Source organism: Scyliorhinus torazame, chromosome 16 (assembly GCF_047496885.1).
Source record: "Scyliorhinus torazame isolate Kashiwa2021f chromosome 16, sScyTor2.1, whole genome shotgun sequence".
NCBI classification, from domain to species: Eukaryota; Metazoa; Chordata; class Chondrichthyes; order Carcharhiniformes; family Scyliorhinidae; genus Scyliorhinus; species Scyliorhinus torazame.
In genome coordinates, this window is record NC_092722.1 from 69996010 (window position 1) to 70013030 (window position 17021).

Below are 17021 nucleotides of genomic sequence, written 5' to 3' on the forward strand. Positions count from 1 at the left end.
ACAGACTGGAAAGTGCAAACTCTGCAGAGGCTGGAAAGTACAAACTTTGCCCAGACTGGAAAGTACAAACTCTTCACAGACTGGAAAGTACAAACTCTGCACAGACTGGAAAGTACAAACTCTGCACAGACTGGAAAGTGTAAACTCTGCACAGACTGGAAAGTACAAACTCTGCACAGACTGGAAAGTGCAAACTCTGCACAGACTGGAAAGTGTAAACTCTGCCCTGACTGGGAAGTGTAAACTCTGCACAGACTGGAAAGTGTAATCTCTGCACAGACTGGAAAGTGCAAACTCTGCAGAGACTGGAAAGCACAAACTCTGCACAGACTGGAAAGTGCAAACTCTGCACAGACTGGAAAGTACAAACTCTGCAGAGACTGGAAAGTACAAACTCTGCACAGACTGGAAAGTGCAAACTCTGCACAGACTGGAAAGTACAAACTCTGCAGAGACTGGAAAGTACAAACTCTGCACAGACTGGAAAGTGTAAACTCTGCACAGACTGGAATGTGCAAACTCTGCAGAGACTGGAAAGTACAAACTCTGCACAGGCTGGAAAGTGCAAACTCTGCACAGACTGGAAAGTACAAACTCTGCGCAGACTGGAAAGTACAAACTCTGCAGAGACTGGAAAGTGTAAACTCTGCACAGACTGGAAAGTGTAAACTCTGCAGTGACTGGAATGTACAAACTCTGCGCAGACTGGAAAGTGCAAACTCTGCACAGACTGGAAAGTGCAAACTCTGCAGAGGCTGGAAAGTACAAACTTTGCCCAGACTGGAAAGTACAAACTCTTCACAGACTGGAAAGTACAAACTCTGCACAGACTGGAAAGTACAAACTCTGCACAGACTGGAAAGTGTAAACTCTGCACAGACTGGAAAGTACAAACTCTGCACAGACTGGAAAGTGTAAATCTGCACAGATTGGAAAGTGTAAACTCTGCACAGACTGGAAAGTGTAAACTCTGCACAGACTGGAAAGTGTAAACTCTGCACAGACTGGAAAGTTCAAACTCTGCACAGACTGGAAAGTGCAAACTCTGCACAGACCCAAGACTGGAATTGAAAGCGGGTCCCTGGCACTGAGGCAACAATGCTAACCACTGTGGCATTATAATAATAATCTTTATTGTCACAAGGAGGCTAACATTATCACTGCAATGAAGTTACAGTTGTGTTATGCTTCTTCGTGGAGCATAAGCTGCTTCCTTGATGTATGCTTTGACAAAGGAAGGTCCAGACTTTGTAAAGAGTTCAATATGTTTATTGAACTATTAACACAGTTCTTAAATGAGTTCGACTCTCCTGCTAATCTAACTGTAGGAACTCAGTGTAACTTAGCCAGTCTGCTCTAAGCCACGTGCTGGGTGTGATACTTCTGATCAACCCTGATGTACTCTCGAGTTGTCTGTCTGTGGAAAGAGACAGAGCATGTGTGCCGTATCTTTTTATATGGGTTGTGTAATGCCCCCTTGTGGTAATGCCACCTATGGGTGTCTTGACTGCTCATTGGTTGTGTCCTGTTCTAAGTGTTCATTAGCTGCATGTTTGCATATCATGACATCTCCGGTGCTCCCTCTAGTGTTTACTTAGTTGTAGTGTATTTGCATTAACCCCTTGTGTATATACAGTGATGTATATCACCACATCCCCCCTTTTTTCGTGTTACATATTTTCTGTAGTTGGTTGAAGAAAATTGAACAAAATAGGTAGATAAGTGATGACATGTACAAATCATGATGACAGTGATGATGATACAATACCAAATAATATTTATGAATCCAAAGGTCATGAATTTATATGGTCGAGTGGCTTTCTTGTTTCTGTTATTGAAGTGTCGATGTTGATGTTGTCATTTCCTTGTGAACGCTGTCAGTGTCCCTGTGCTTAAGGAACCAAGAAGTCATCAGGAGGTGTTCAAATGGTCAAATCACTTTGTTGTCTGATGTGGACTCTTTTTTTTTTCGATGCTTGTGGTAGCGATTCTTGATGTCATCTTTCCTGTCCGACCTGGACTGGTGTCTGTGTTTGCGGTATTGATGCCGTATGTCAGCTGCCTTGAAAGCTGGTCTGCTTGTGTATAGTGTGGAAAATGTGAAGTTGTAAGATGCGTTATCATGCCATGGTATGTCTGCACACTTGCTAGTGTCCTGCATTTGCAGAGTCGTACCATGTCGTACCAGTTGTTGTTCCAGTGTTGTTGGTTTTGTCGTGCTTGTTGTTGCCTTTGGTACGCTTCTTGTTGCTGTCTGTGATTGTTTTTGTAGGTTTTGTTGTTGCTGTTTCATTGAGCGATTGTCTTTGATTCCTCGCTGCTCCCTGTCTGGAGTCATGTCCGGTTCACTTGAATCATCTTTGGCTTGTTGATGCTCCCCGTCTGGAGTCCTTTCTGGTTCACCTGAATCATCTTTGATTTCTTGATGGTCCTCTGTCGGAGTCATTTCAGGTTCACTTGAATCATCTTTGGTTTCTTGATGCTCCTCGTCTGGAGTCAAAATGTTCAAGATTTCATTTTCTTGTGGAGAGGCTCAAGTGGATGAGGTCGCACTGGACTCATGAGTAGTTTCACTTGGATTGTCGAGTGCCTCTGTGCATACGAGCTGAGATCTGTCAGTCTCACTGTGATGTTGCACATATTGTATGGGAATTGTGATGCCTTCGTCACTTGTCTCACATACAGTGGGTAGACCTGAAATGTCTTCTTGTTGGTTAGATGAGCTGGGTAGACTGTCAGAGTCTTCTTCTGGTGGCTCAAGTAATCTGGGTAGACTGTCATAGTCTTTCTGTTGTTCACGTGAGCATGGCAGACTTGCATCGTCTGCTGCTGGTTGCTCAGATAAGGTGGATAGACCTTCATGGTTTTGTTCATGCATGGACTGCGCTTTGGAGTCTTGAGTTGCTCCCATTGTGGAGTCTGTCAACGGGCTCGCTGTGGAGGCTTGTATCGCTCTCTCTGTGGAGTCTGGCATCGTTCCCTGTGTGAAGTCGTGCAGTGGTCTCGCTGTGGAGTCTTTCATCGCTTTGTGTGGAGTCGTGCAGTGACCTCGGTGTGGAATCTTTCATCGCTCTCTGTGTGGAGTCGGGGGCTCTTCGTGGTGCGTGGACCACCCTCTGTGTGGAGTCGGGGACTCTTTGTGGTGCGTGGACCACCCTCTGTGTGGAGTCGGGGACTCTTCGTGGTGCGTGGACCACCCTCTGTGTGGCATCAGGTTGCTCTCTGTGGGCTTCGTCTTCTTCGTGGGTATTTGACAGGTTGCTGTCATCCAATATATCGACGATCTGCCATGGCATCTGCCATTGGATTCATCTACCATGAGTAGAGTCGTGTTGAGCTTTGCAACCGTGTTGCTGATGCTGTGATCAGCATATCCGAATAACTCAGCCATGTCTGAGTAGTATCCTTCGATAAACCAATTACCTTCTTTTGTTTTGGTATTGTCATTGCGCTCTCTGTCTCCAAGGAAGAAATCATCGTCTGAGTAGTAGTTCAAGGACCAAATCATCTCTTTGGGCGGTGCTAACTGCTTGTTGCAGGGTTCTGCAGAGGTTATTTTCATCTACTGGTCGAAGTTCAGGCATTGTGCTGTCTTTCCAGGTGAAAGAATGGTGTTTTGTGGCTTTAAAACTCTTTAATTTTCAGACATTTCCTCTTTAAGTGGGCGTGGTCCGGAGCCTCTGACTTCATGACGCCTGTGACGTAAAGCGTGGGAATGGATTGCGCATGTGCAAATCGCTTTTCCTTTACTGTGCACTCTTTTCGGAACTGCGCATGCGCAGCTTCACGCGCATGCGCAAGACACCGTTTTGCCAGTTCGCATCTTCTTGGGAACTGCGCATGTGCGGACTGGGCTGGCTGGATACGCGCAAGATGGCTGTCAATCAAAATTGCCGTTTGCTTCTGTTGCAACCCTATCTCTGTCTCGTGGTGAGTATTGGCGCCAGTTGTACCAATTGTTTTTGTGTTTACCTCGCAGTAGCTTTCAAATTTGTCCAGGACTGTCTGGAATTGAGTTCTGTCCTGCCCTTTGGAGTATTTAAAGGAGCGGAAGATCTCTGTTGCATGTTCACCCGCAATGGTGCGTAGAAGAGCAATCTTCTCAGCATCGGCCACGCCAGCTGGGTCGGATGCTTCCATGTAAAGCTGAAATTGTTGCTTGAATGCACACCAGTTGGCACTGAGATTGCCTTGGTACCTGAGTGGATTAGGAACCGAAATCTCGATCATTGTGCCTGGGTTCGACTGCTGGTTGTCACGGATCTTGCTGAATTGAATTAAATAGATTGAAAAGGCACTCCTGGTATCATGTTGTGTTATGCTTCTTCATGTAGCATAAGCTGCTTCCTTGATGTATGCTTTGACAAAGGAAGGTCCAGACTTTGTAATGAGTTCAATATGTTTATTGAACTATTAGCACAGTTCTTAAATGAGTTTGACTCTCCTGCTAATCTAACTGTAGTAACTCAGTCTAACTAAGCCAGTCTGCTCTAAGCCACGTGCTGGGTGTGATGCTTCCGATCAATCCTGATGTACTCTCGAGTTGTCTGTCTGTTGAAAGAGACAGAGCATGTGTGCCCTGTCCTTTTATATGGGTTGTGTAATGCCACCTCTGGGTGTCTTGACTGCTCATTGGTTGTGTCCTATTCTAAGTGTTCATTAGCTGCATGTTTGCATATCATGACATCTCCGGTGCTCCCTCTAGTGTTTACTTAGTTGTAGTAATTCACATTAACCCCTTGTGTATATACAGTGATGCATATTACCACAACAATGAAAATCACCTAGTCACCACATTCCAGCACCTGTTCGGATACACAGAGGGAGAATTCCGAATATCCAATTTGCCTAACAGCACGTCTTTCGGGAGTAGTGGGAGGAAACTGGAGCACCCGGAATAAACCCATGCAGACACGGGAGAATGTGCAGACTCCGCACAGACCGTGGCCCAAGCCGGGAATCGAACCTGGAGCCCTGGAGCTGTGAAGCAACAGTGCTAACCACTTCGCTGCCCTTATGTTTCTAACTCTCTCGCTGTCTCTCAGTCTCAGTCTCTCTCTTGTCCCTTTCGCTCTCTCAGTCTCTCACACATTCTCACTCTTTCAATCACACACACTCTCTCTCTCACTCTCGCTTTCTCCAGCTACAGAATGACATTTCCACCTCTCTGTCTCTCCATCTCTCTCGGTTTCTGTCACTCTCCCTCCCTCTCCAGGTACAGAAGAGCATTCATTTCTACCTCTCTCAGACTCTCATTCTCTCTCCCTGACTCTCTTTCTCCCCCCCCCAGGTATAGAAGGACATTTCCACCTCTCTCTCCCCCCAGGTCCAGAAGGACATTTCCACCTCTCAATCTCTCAATCTCTCTCTCTCTCTCTTCCCCCCCCCCTCCCTCCCCAGGTCCAGAAGGACATTCACACCTCTCTCTCAGTCTCTCGTTCGCTCTCTCTTCAAGTTCAGAAGGACATTTCCACCTCTCTCTGTCTCTCATTCTCTCTCTAGGTTCAGAAGGACAAATCCATCTCTCTCTCAGACTCTTATTCTCTCTCTCTCTCTCCCAAGGTGCAGAAGGACATTTCCACCTGTCTCTCAGACTCTCATTCTCTCTCCCTGACTCTCATTCACTCTCCTCAGGTATAGAAGGACACGTCCACCTCTCTTTCGGTCTCTCTCTCTCTCTCTCTCTCTTCCCCACTGTCTCTCTCTCTCTCCCTCCAGGTTCAGAAGGACATTTCCACCTCTCTCAATCTCTCTCTCTCTCTCTCTCCAGGTACAGCAGGACATTTCCACCTCTCTCTGTCTCTCAGTCTCTCATTCTCTCTCTCTAGGTTCAGAAGGACAAATCCGCCTCTCTCTCAGCCTCTCATTCTCCCTCTCTCTCCAGGTACAGAAGGACATTTCCACTTCTCTCTCAGTCTCTCATTCTCTCTCTCTCCCTCTCCCTCCAGGTTCAGAAGGACATTTCCACCTCTCTCTCATTCTCTCTCCCTCTCAGTTCAGAAGGACATTGCCACCTCTCTCCCAACCGCTCTCTCTCTCTCTCCAGGTTCAGAAGGACATTTCCACCTCTCTCTCAGCCTCTCATTATCTCTCTCCCTCTCTGTAATAAGTCCACGGAGGCAGAAGTCCCGACACCTGGATACCTTTTATCAACAAAACCAACAGTAGCAGAAGGGCTCAAAGAGCACGGAGAGGAAAAGAGAACATTTATTTTTTTTGCTCTCTCTCCTGAAAACTTGAAAGAAGCAGCGGGGGCGGAGCCAAATGGAGGCCGAGGCGGGGTGCGATATCCCACAACGGATGGCCCCCGCCTAGAATGTGGTAAGTAGACTGAAACCCGGTCCCAGGGAAATTCTGGAGGTCCACAAAAAAAAAAGAAGAGAAAGAAGTTTTAAAGACATTTGAGATTGAAGAAGGAAGGAAGAGTGAGAAAAAGGAAAAATAATAAGCCGTTAAAGGATGAGAAAAGCAGCGTCGAGGAAGGGAGGAAACGCGGGCTCGCCGTTGAATGAGAGGACGAGCAAAAGTGCTGACAAGATGGCGGAGGCCGGACCGCATGGTGGGACCGCACTACTTACGGTGGAGAAGATGACCGAGGTGATGGCGGTGGAGCTGGAAAAGCAGTTTGCGAGGCACATGGAGGCTTTGAGGAAGGAGATGGCAGTCGCATTGAAGTCAATGGTGGAGGAGGCAATCGCCCCGGTGAGAGTAGCTGTGGCAAAGACATCGGGCGAGGTGAGAGAGCAGGGCGAGAAGATGGAGGAAGTGGAGGAGGCCGTGTTGCATCACAGCGACCAGTTCACCTCGAAGGGGGACGAGCTGCGGAGGGCGGTGGAGGTCAACAGAGGACTCCAAGCAAAGTTTGAGGTCTTGGAGAACTGCTCGAGGTGGCACAATCTGAGAATTGTAGGCTTGCACGAAGGGATAGAGGGTCCAAGGCCAACCGAGTACTTCGCTAAGAGGTTGGCGGAGCTGATGGGGGAGGGTGAGAACCCTCTCGGTACGAACTGGACCAAGCTCATTGGTCGTTAAGGCGCCAAGAGCAGTAATCATCTGTTTCCATAAGTACTGCATGAAGGAGAATGTGTTAAGCTGGGCGAAGCAGAAGTGTGAGGTGCAGTGGGATGGTGCTGGAGTTCGGATCTACCAGGACCTGATGGTGGAGTTGGCAAAAAGACGAGCGGCGTTCGGGCGAGTGAAGGCGGCACTGTACAAGAAGGGGGTGCGATTTGGTTTGGTATCCCCACGAAGCTGAGAGTGACGTATGGTGCCAAAGACTTTTATTTCGAGACAGCGGAGACGGCTGAGGCGTTCGTGAGGGCAGAAGGCTTGGGACAGATGTGAGGAGCGGAGCTGGAAGAGAGACTGTGGACTGTGATTGGGGAGCTGGAAAATGTATAAATGTTACAACTTTCTTTTTACTGACGTGTATTGTAATTTACTTCTCTTCACTTTGTTACAGAGTTCAAGTTAATGGTTGGGTTGATTGGCATTCTGTGTTGCGACGGTTATATCTTAGTTTAGTGAATTGTATGGGTTGGATTGTTGTTTTTGTTTTTTCTTTCTCTGGGTCTGGGTGGGAGGGGACGGTATATCTTGGCGTGGGGAACCAACCGCGCTAGCTAACTAACGTCGGCTAGTGAACGGATGTGAGGTGAGAGGAGGGCTGCAGACATTGGAGTCTGGTTAGCAGGTTTCGATGGGCTTACGAGGCGAGCGAGGGGTGGGGGCAAAGGTATTGATGCTGGGAGATGTTTTTTCGAGAGGAAATGTAGGGCGGGGTTTTGGGAGGAGGGGGAAGGGGTTCGATGTTAATATTGGATAGGGGCGGGTCAGGCTCACGGGGCAGGGCCCGGTGGTATGATGATGGTGGATAAAAAGTGTGGGGGGAGGGGGGTGAGAGACCCCCAGTTAGGATAGTCACGTGGAATGTGAGGGGGTTAGGAGGTCCTGTCAAGAGGTTAAGGGTGCTTGCGCATCTTAAAAGTTTGAAAGCCGATGTAGCAATGCTGCAGGAGACTCACTTGAGGGTGAAGGACCAGGTGAGACTTAAAAAGGGCTGGGTGAGTCAGGTGTTTCACTCTGGATTTGACGGAAGGGCTCGAGGGGTAGCGGTAATGGTCAGCAAAAGAGTACGCTTCCAGATTGAGAAGGTGGTGGCAGATCAGGAGGGTATATATGTGATTGTGACCGGGGCGCTGGAGGGGAGATTAGTGGTGCTGTTAAGTGTATACAGCCCCAATTGGGACAATGTGGGATTCGCAAAGAAGGTGTTTGGGGCCATCCCCAACTTGGACACACATGAACTGATAGTGGGTGGGGACTGGAACTTGGTACAGGAGCCAAGGTTGGACAGGTCACGGCCGCGCTCGCTAGTCCCATCAGGTGGGGGGACGATGGCATTAGCTGGCTAATGGTGGAAATGGGCGGGGTGGACCCTTGGAGGTTCCTGCACCCGAGGGAACGGGAGTACTCGTTTTTCTCAGCAGTCCATAAGGTATATTCGCGGATCGACTTTTTTGTGGTGGGGAAGGCTTTGCTGGCTGGGGTTAAGGGGTCGGAATACTTGGCAATTGCAGTGTCAGATCATGCTCCGCATTGGGTGGATATGGTGTTGAAGAAGGGGGTAGCGCAGAAGCCGGGGTGGAAATTAGATGTGGGACTTTTGGGGCACCAAGTGTTCTGTGACAAAATTGAAAAGTTAATTAAGGAATATGTAGGTTTCAACTGTACGGGTGAGGTGTAGAAGGCGGTCGTCTGGGAGGCTCTAAAGACGGTGGTGAGGGGGGAGGTGATCTCGTTTAAGGCCAGGGTGGACAAAAAGGAAAGGTTGGAGCGGCAGAGGGTAATAGATGAGATGTTGGAGGTAGATAGGAGTTATGCAGAGGATGGGGACCCAGCAAAGCTGGAAAAGAGGAAGGAACTACAGGCGAGCTTTGACCGACTATCTACCAGGAAGGTGGTGCGCCAACTGAGACGAGCAAGGGGTACAGTTTACGAACATGGAGATAAGGCTGTCTGTTAGCAGGTCAGCACTGAAGGGAAGCAGAGGCAAAGGAAATTGTGCAGGTGAGGGATAGGGCAGGGAAGTTGGCTCCGGATCTGATTAACAAGGTTTTTGAGGAATTTTATGAGAGGTTGTACAGGTCAGAGCCACCTGGGGGAGACCGTGAGATGCAGGAGTTTCTAGATGGGTTGGAGTACCCGGGGTTAGGGGAGGGGGACAGGGTTACATTAGAAGGAGCGATAGTGGAGCAGGAGATAAAGGATGCGATTGGGTGGATGCAGTCGGGGAAGGTGGCGGGGCCGGATGGGTTTCCGGTGGAATATTATAAAAAATTCAAGGATAAGCTGGCACCCCTGATGGGGGGGATGTTTGAAGAGGCGATAGGGAAGGGGGTGTTGCCACAAACCTTGGGGCAGGCATCGATTTCACTGTTGCTAAGAAATGATAAGGATCCGACGGAGTGTGGGTTGTATCGGCCCATATCGCTTCTGAATGTGGACGCAAAAGTATTGGTGAAGGTACTGGCGGGTAGGCTGGAGGAGTGCCTCCCGAAGGTGATAGGTGAAGATCAGACAGGGTTCGTGAGAGGGAGGCAGCTCTTTTCAAACGTTAGAAGGGTATTGAACGTCGTTGTGGCACCGGCAGAGGGGAAGGAAACAGGTGGTTGTGGAACTGGACGCTGAGGAGGCGTTTGACCGGGTAGAATGGGGGTACGAGATGGCAGTTCTGGAGCAGTTTGGGGTTGGACCAAGATTTGTGAACTGGGTAAAGCTACTATATAAGGAGCCGAGGGCGAGTGTCCGCACAAACAACATCAGCTCGAGATACCTTTCTCTCCACCGTGGAACTAGGCAGGGATGTCCTATGTCCCCCCTGCTGTTTGCACTCACTATTGAGCCATTGGCCATCGCATTATGAAGGGGGTATGGAAAGGAGTAGTGCGGGAGGGGGGAGATAGAGCATAGGGTGTCCTTATATGCCGATAACTTGCTGTTATATGTGTCAGAACCGAGTGTGTCGATAGGAGGAATATTGGAGCTGCTTCGAGTGTTTGGGTCTTTCTCGGGGTACAAGCTGAATCTAGACAAGTGTGGGTATTCTGTGGTGTCTCGGCCGGGGGTGGGGGCAGGGGTGGGGGGGCTTCCATTCCGTAGGGCAGGGACTCACTTTAGGTACCTGGGGGTGCAGGTTGCCCGGGAGTGGGGGCGGGGGGGGCGGGGGGGGGGGGCTTCGTAGGTACAACATTTCTAGTTTGGTGGGGAGAGTGAAAGCTGATCTGGCAAGGGGGGATGGTCTCCCTCTGTCACTGGCGGGTCGGGTACAGGCGGTTAAAATGAACGTGTTGCCACGATTTCTGTTTATTTTTAATGCCTGCCGATTTTCCTGCCAAAGGCTTTTTTCAGAGAGATTGAGGGGAGGATTACGTCGTTCATATGGGGAGGGAAGGTGGCCAGAGTTAGAAAGGTGCTACCACAGAGGGGATGGCAGGCAGGGGGTTTGGGTCTTCCGAACCTGATGTATTGCTACTGGGCAGCGAATGTGGAGAAGGTGCAGAGCTGGGTAAGAGGGGTTGATTCCCAGTGGGTCAGAGTGGAGGAGAGTTTGTGCAGGGGGTCGGGATTGAAAGCACTATCAACAGCGCCTCTCCCGATAGCCCCGGGGAAGTACTCAAGGAGTCTGGTAATCATAGCTTCATTGAGAATTTGGAGGCAGGTTCACCAACATTTCGGGTTGGGGGCAGGGTCAAGGGAAATGCCAATTCGGGGGAACCACAGATTTGAGCCAGGGAGGTGGGATGGAAGTTTTCAGAAATGGGAGAAGGGAATTAAGACACTGAAAGATTTGTTTCTTGGGGTCGGTTTGCAGGATTAAAGGAGCTGGAAGCGAAGTATGGGCTGGAGCAGGAGGAAATGTTTAGATACATGCAGGTTCGAGATTTTGCCAGAAAGGAGATACAGAACTTCCCGGAGGAGCCGGCCTCCACATTGCTGGAGGAGGTGCTGACGACAGGGGGACTGGAGAAGGGGGTAGTGTCAGTGGTTTACGGAGCTATTTTGGAAGAGGAGAAGGCACCACTGGAAGGGATCAAAGCAAAATGGGAGGAAAAGTTGGGAGAGGAGATGGAGGACGGGTTCTGGTGTGAGGTGCTCTGGAGAGTGAATGCCTCCACCTCGTGCGCGAGGTTGGGGCTGATACAGCTGAAGGTGGTATACAGAGCACACCTCATGAGGGCGAGGATGAGCCGATTCTTTGAAGGAGTAGAAGATGTGTGTGAACGTTGCGGGGGGGGGGGGGGGGGGGGGGAGGGGGGGGGCGCTAATCACGTTCATATGTTTTGGTCCTGTCCAAAGCTAGAGGATTACTGGAAGGAGGTTTTTAGGGTAATTTCGAAAGTGGTGCACGTGAAACTGGACCCGGGCCCCCGGGAGGCCATATTCGGGATGTTGGACCAGCCAGGGTTGGAAACGGGTCCAGAGGCAGATGTTGTAGCCTTCGCCTCTTTGATCGCCCAGAGGCGGATCCTGATGGGTTGGAGAGCAACCTCTCCACCTTGTGCCCTAGCGTGGCGGGGGGATCTGTTGGAATTCTTGACTCTTGAGAAGGTTACGTTTGAACTGAGGGGAGGATAGAAGGGTTCTACAATTCATGGGCATTATTCATTATGCACTTTCAAGAACTGGAGTTGGGGGGGGGGGCCGTGGGAGGGTTGGGGGGAAGAGGCGGTGGGTGTTGATGGTGGCTATGGGTAATTCCTGATTCCTTTTCGTCATTTGTTTATGTGGCCGAATGTTTTGGGTTTGATGGGAGGATGGGATCGTTGTTATTGATATGGGGATTGACATATTTGTTACTGATTATTGTTTATTGTTGGTGGGTGTAAATTTGGGAGAAAATGTGAAAAAGGAGGAGAATAAAGAAATATTTTTTAAAAAACCAACAGCAGTACAGCCACATGCATTCAGCTTACTGTCTATGCTGGGAGTGCAGGGATCTGACACTCCCTGTTATATACAGAGAAGAGGTTCCCTGATGGGCCCACTAATCAGGGAACTCGTATTCCAATTGGCCAATCTCAAAAGCCTGGTCTAAATCATTACACTCTCCCTGCAGGTTCAGAAAGACATTTCCACCTCTCCGGATCAATGTTTATATCTCGCCGGTTGTTCATGTCCTGGACGTTACTGTTCTCTGTGACACCTACTCCCTCTCACTCTCTCTCTTGTTCACTCTCAGAGATAGCTCTCTCATTTTCTCTCTCCCTCACTCTCTACATCCCTCTAATTCTCTCTCTCGGGGTTCAGAAAGGCATTTCCACAGCTCTCTCCGGTCAATGCTTATATCTCTCTGGTGGTTCACCTCCTGGTCTTTACCATTCTCTGTGTCTCTCGCATTCTCAATCTCTCTCTCACTCTTTCTCACTTTCTCTCCCACACACACTCTCTCTCTCACTAACTTTCTGTCTTTCTCTCTCTCTCTCACACTCTCTCCCTCTCTCTTGCTCACTCTCCCTCACTCTATCTCTCTCTGCAGTTCCTACAGCTTCTCACACACCAACAAACAGGTTAAAGATCAGGACAAAGTATTTCTGTGCAAAAGACGTGGTCAAAGGCACAATTAAGGCAGTGTCCAACATTTGGCATAATTTCGGGATCAGAAATTTTTCACCGTTCCATGGAGCACATAATCAAAGGCATCAAAGGTGTACGTGTGTACGTGGGTGATATCATCGTTTGGGGTCATACACATCTCCAAAAATCTGTCCTGGTCCACCCACGTCGACGCTACCAACAAGAAAGCACAACAGCGCCTATACTTCCTCAGGAAACTAAAGACATTCGGCATGTCCACATTAACCCTTACCATCTTTTACAGATGCACCATAGAAAGCATGCTATCTGGCTGCATCACAGCCTGGTATGGCAACTGCTTGGCCCAAGACCGCAAGAAACTTCAGAGTCGTGAACACAGCCAGTCCATCACACAAACGTGCCTCCCATCTATTGACTCCATCCACACCTCCTGCTGCCTGGGGAAAGCGGCCAGCATAATCAAAGACCCCTCCCACCCGGCTTACTCACTCTTCCAACTTTTCCATCGGGTAGGAGATACAAAAATCTGAGAACACTTACGAACAGACTCAAAAGCAGCTTCTTCCCCGCTGTTACCAGACTCCTAAACGACCCTCTAATGGACTGGCATGATTAACACTACACCCCTGTAGGCTTCACCCGATGCCGGTGTTTATGTTATTACATTGTGTACCTTGTGTTGCCCTATTATGTATTTTCTTTTCTTTTTTAAAATTTTCTTGTACTTAATGATCCGTTGAGCTGCTCGCAGAAAAATACTTTTCACTGTACCTCGGTACTCGTGACAATAAACAAAATCCAATCCAATCCTATAGTCATACCTCAATCTCTTCGCAAGGATGTACGAAAGAGGATACACAAAGGAAATCCAGGGATTGAAAAATGTAAACGGAGAGCTTGTGACTCTGTTTACTGGCCAGGTATAAACCGGGTTATTGACAGGATGGTTATTTGTTGGGACACATGCCAGATGCATCGTTGCAAGCAAACAAGAGAACCTATGCAAATATCTGATTTACCTAGGGCACCATGGCAGAAAGTAGCTATTGATCTATTTAATCTACAAGGGAAAGATTATTTAATAATCATAGACTACTTTTCAAACAATCCTGAAATGGCTCTACTGTCAAGCATAACGGCAAGCATTGTAATACTGCACACTTAGTCAATTTTTGCAAGACACGGAATTCCTCAAGTTGTCGTGAGTGACAGCGGTCTTTGTTTTAGCTGTAAAGATTGCCAACACATGGCAGTCACGTATGATTTCAATCACATCACGTCGAGTCCGTTGTACCCACAAGCCAATGGAAAAGCCGAAAAAGATGTACATATTGTTAAGCAGTTGTTGAAGAGAGCAATGGACAGCCAATCTGATCCATAACTCACACTATTGAGTTACAGAGCATCACCATTGTCACATGGTAGATCACCAGCAGAGTTAGTAATGAGTGGAAGGTTGCGGGCAGCACGGTGGAGCAATGGTTAGTACTGCTGTCTCACGGCACCGAGGTCCCAGATTCGATCACGGCTCTAAGTCACTGTCCGTGTGGAGTTTGCACATTCTCCCCGTGTTTGCGTGGGTTTTTCCCCCACAACCCAAAGGTGTGCAGGATAGGTGGATTGGCCACGCCAAATTGCCCCTTAATTGGAGAAAATGAATTGGGCACTCTAAATTTATTTTTAAAAATGAATAGAAGGTTGCGTACCACACTTCCATACTTGGAAAAGAAGGAGGAGAATGCAGTGGTACAGCAGGAAATACAAAACATTAAAGCAAAACAAAAGCAGTTATATGATAGAATGTCCAGAATTTTACCACCTCTCAGTAGTGATGACATTGTGAGAGTAGAAGATTCAGCAATTGGTTCAGAAAAGCCATTGCATTAATGTATTAATTTATTCCTCAAAGGAAAGGGGATGGAGTGATATTTGGTTGTGTTGTAATTCACTGACTGACCATTAGGACTCTCACTATTTTATAAGTGAATGTTAGAGTCAGGTGACCCCTCAGACTGGCTGGAGGAAGCTGGAGAGAGGTTGCTGGTGCAAGATCTTACTGTTATTCATCTGTTATTTTGTATATAGTTTACCCACAGTTAATGTTAATAAATTGTTTATAGCTTTATCTACAAATGTTCTTGTAATATAAATCAGGCCATCCGACAAGAACAAGAACATCCCCTGTTCTTTGTATTACACACTCTTTCTCTCACTAGCATTCTCTGTGTCTCTCACTCTCTCACTGTCCCTCATGCTCTCTCTCTCTCTCTTGCTCTCTCTCTATCTTACTCTCTCTTTCTCTCTGTATCTTACTCTCTCTCAGTCTCACTCTCTCTCACACTCGCTTTCTCTTACACTCGCTCTCTTCCACATACACTCTTCGTCTCTCCAGGTACAGAAGGACATTTCCACCTCTCCCGATCAATGCTGATATCTCATCAGTTGCTCACCTCCTGGTCATTACCGTTCTCTCTTTCTCTCTCTCTCACACCCACACTCTCTCACTATCTCTCTCCCCATCTCTCATTTTCTCTCTCTTTGTCTCTCTGACTTTCTCCCTGTCTCACACTCTTACTCACTCTCCCTCACTCTCCAGGTTTGAAGGATGTTTCCACCTCTCTCCCGATCAATGCAGATATCTCTCCTGTTGCTCACCTTCTGGTCTTTACTATTCTGTGTCTCCCTCACTCTCTCTCACTCTCACTCTCACACACATTCCCTCACTCTCTCTCGCTATCACTCTCTCTCGCGCTCTTCCTCTCTCTCTTTTTCTCTCTCTCTTTAACTCACTCTCTCTCTGACTCTCTCATACTCTCACTCACAGATTCTCACTCTCTCTCCAGGTACAGAAGGACATTACAACCTCTCTCTCAAGATCAATGCTGATATCTATCCGGTTGCTCATCTTCTGTTCTTTACCGTTCTCTGTGTCTCTCTCACTCTCTCTCACACTCATCTCCATGAACAGAAGGACATTTCTGTTGTGTTTTATGGCTCCCCTGATCATGGAGACATGCATAGAACAAGTATTTATTATTAAAAACGTGGGCAGGTAACCAACAGACCAAGCACAGACAAAGATATTTAAGTTCCTTGAGAGCGACTGTAAATACAACCATCCTACTATCCTGTCCTGCTACCAACTGCCTCGTCAGTCACATGATGTATGTCTGGCTCCACCTACTGGCAGGAGGTCATAACTGTCAATACATGTACTGATGACCAGCTTTATTGATTAGTACAGATATAAATATTGAAACACAGATATGCATGTCTGAATATCACCACAATTTCCACCTTCTCCCGATCAATGCTGATATCTCTATGGATTCTCACCTCCTGGTTTTTACTGTTCTCTGTGTCTCTCTCACACTTCCTTTCTCTCTCTCTCTCTCTCTCATAAGAACATTAGACATAGGAGCAGAATTAGGCCACTCGGCCCATCGAGTCTGCTCCGCCATTCAATCATGGCTGATATTTTTCTCATCCCCATTCTCCTGCCTTCGCCCCATAACTCCTAATCCTCTCTCTCTCTCTCTCTCTCTCACACTCATTCCCTCTCCGTGAACAGAAGGACATTTTCACCGTTCTCTCCCGATCAATGCTGATATCTCTCCAGTTGCTCACCTGACCTTTACTGTTCTCTGTGTCTCACTCACTCTTTCTCACTCTTGCCCTCACTCACTCTCTCTCTCCCTCATTCATCCCCATTCTACTGCCTTCTCCCCATAACCCGTAATCCTCTCTCTCTCTCTATCTCTCTCTCTCACTCCCTCACTCTCTCTCAAATACTCTCTCTCTCTCTCACTCTCCCTCATGCTCTCTCTTTCCCTGTCTTACTCTTTCTCTCACGCTCTCTCTCTCTGCATCTTACTCTCTCTCATTCTCACTCACATTCTCAGTCTCTCTCCCCAGCAACAGAAGGACATTATCTCCTCTCTCTCCCGATCAATGCTGATATCTCTCCGGTTGCTCACCTCCTGGCCTTTCCTGTTTTTGCTCTGTCACACATGCTCCCTCTCGCCCACTATCTCTCACTCTCTCTCTCTCTCACTATCCCTCACTTTCTGTGTCTCTGACTTTCTCTCTCTTTCACACTCTCACACTCTCTTTCTCTCCCTCTCCAGGTACAAAAGGACATTTCCGCCTGTCTCTCCCAATCAATGCTGCTATGTCTCCGGTTGTTCGCCTCCTGGTCTTTACCGTTCTCCCTGATGGGGAAACAATTGGTGACAGTGCAAAATTCCAGGTTTCCAAATGTTTCCAGAACAAGGTGAGCAGAACTCCAGATCTCCGTTTCAGCTCTACCACACTCCCTCTCTCCATTCCCCTCCAATCTTCACTGTCACACTCCCTCTCTCTATCACTCCCTCCAATCTGCTCTGTCCCACTCCTTCTCTCCATCTTCCAATCCAATGTGCTCT

The 17021-nt window shown here is 48.1% G+C and overlaps 1 protein-coding gene across 1 annotated transcript in view; it reads left to right on the forward strand.

Moving 5' to 3' along the window:
* LOC140392867 (alpha-2-macroglobulin-like) overlaps nt 1–17021 on the forward strand; it is a 525178-nt gene that overhangs the window by 302167 nt on the left and 205990 nt on the right. Inside the window, exon 14 of the mRNA XM_072478610.1 lies at nt 16725–16870. Coding sequence (XP_072334711.1) covers nt 16725–16870 — 146 coding nt within the window. The remainder of the gene's footprint in view (nt 1–16724; nt 16871–17021) is intronic.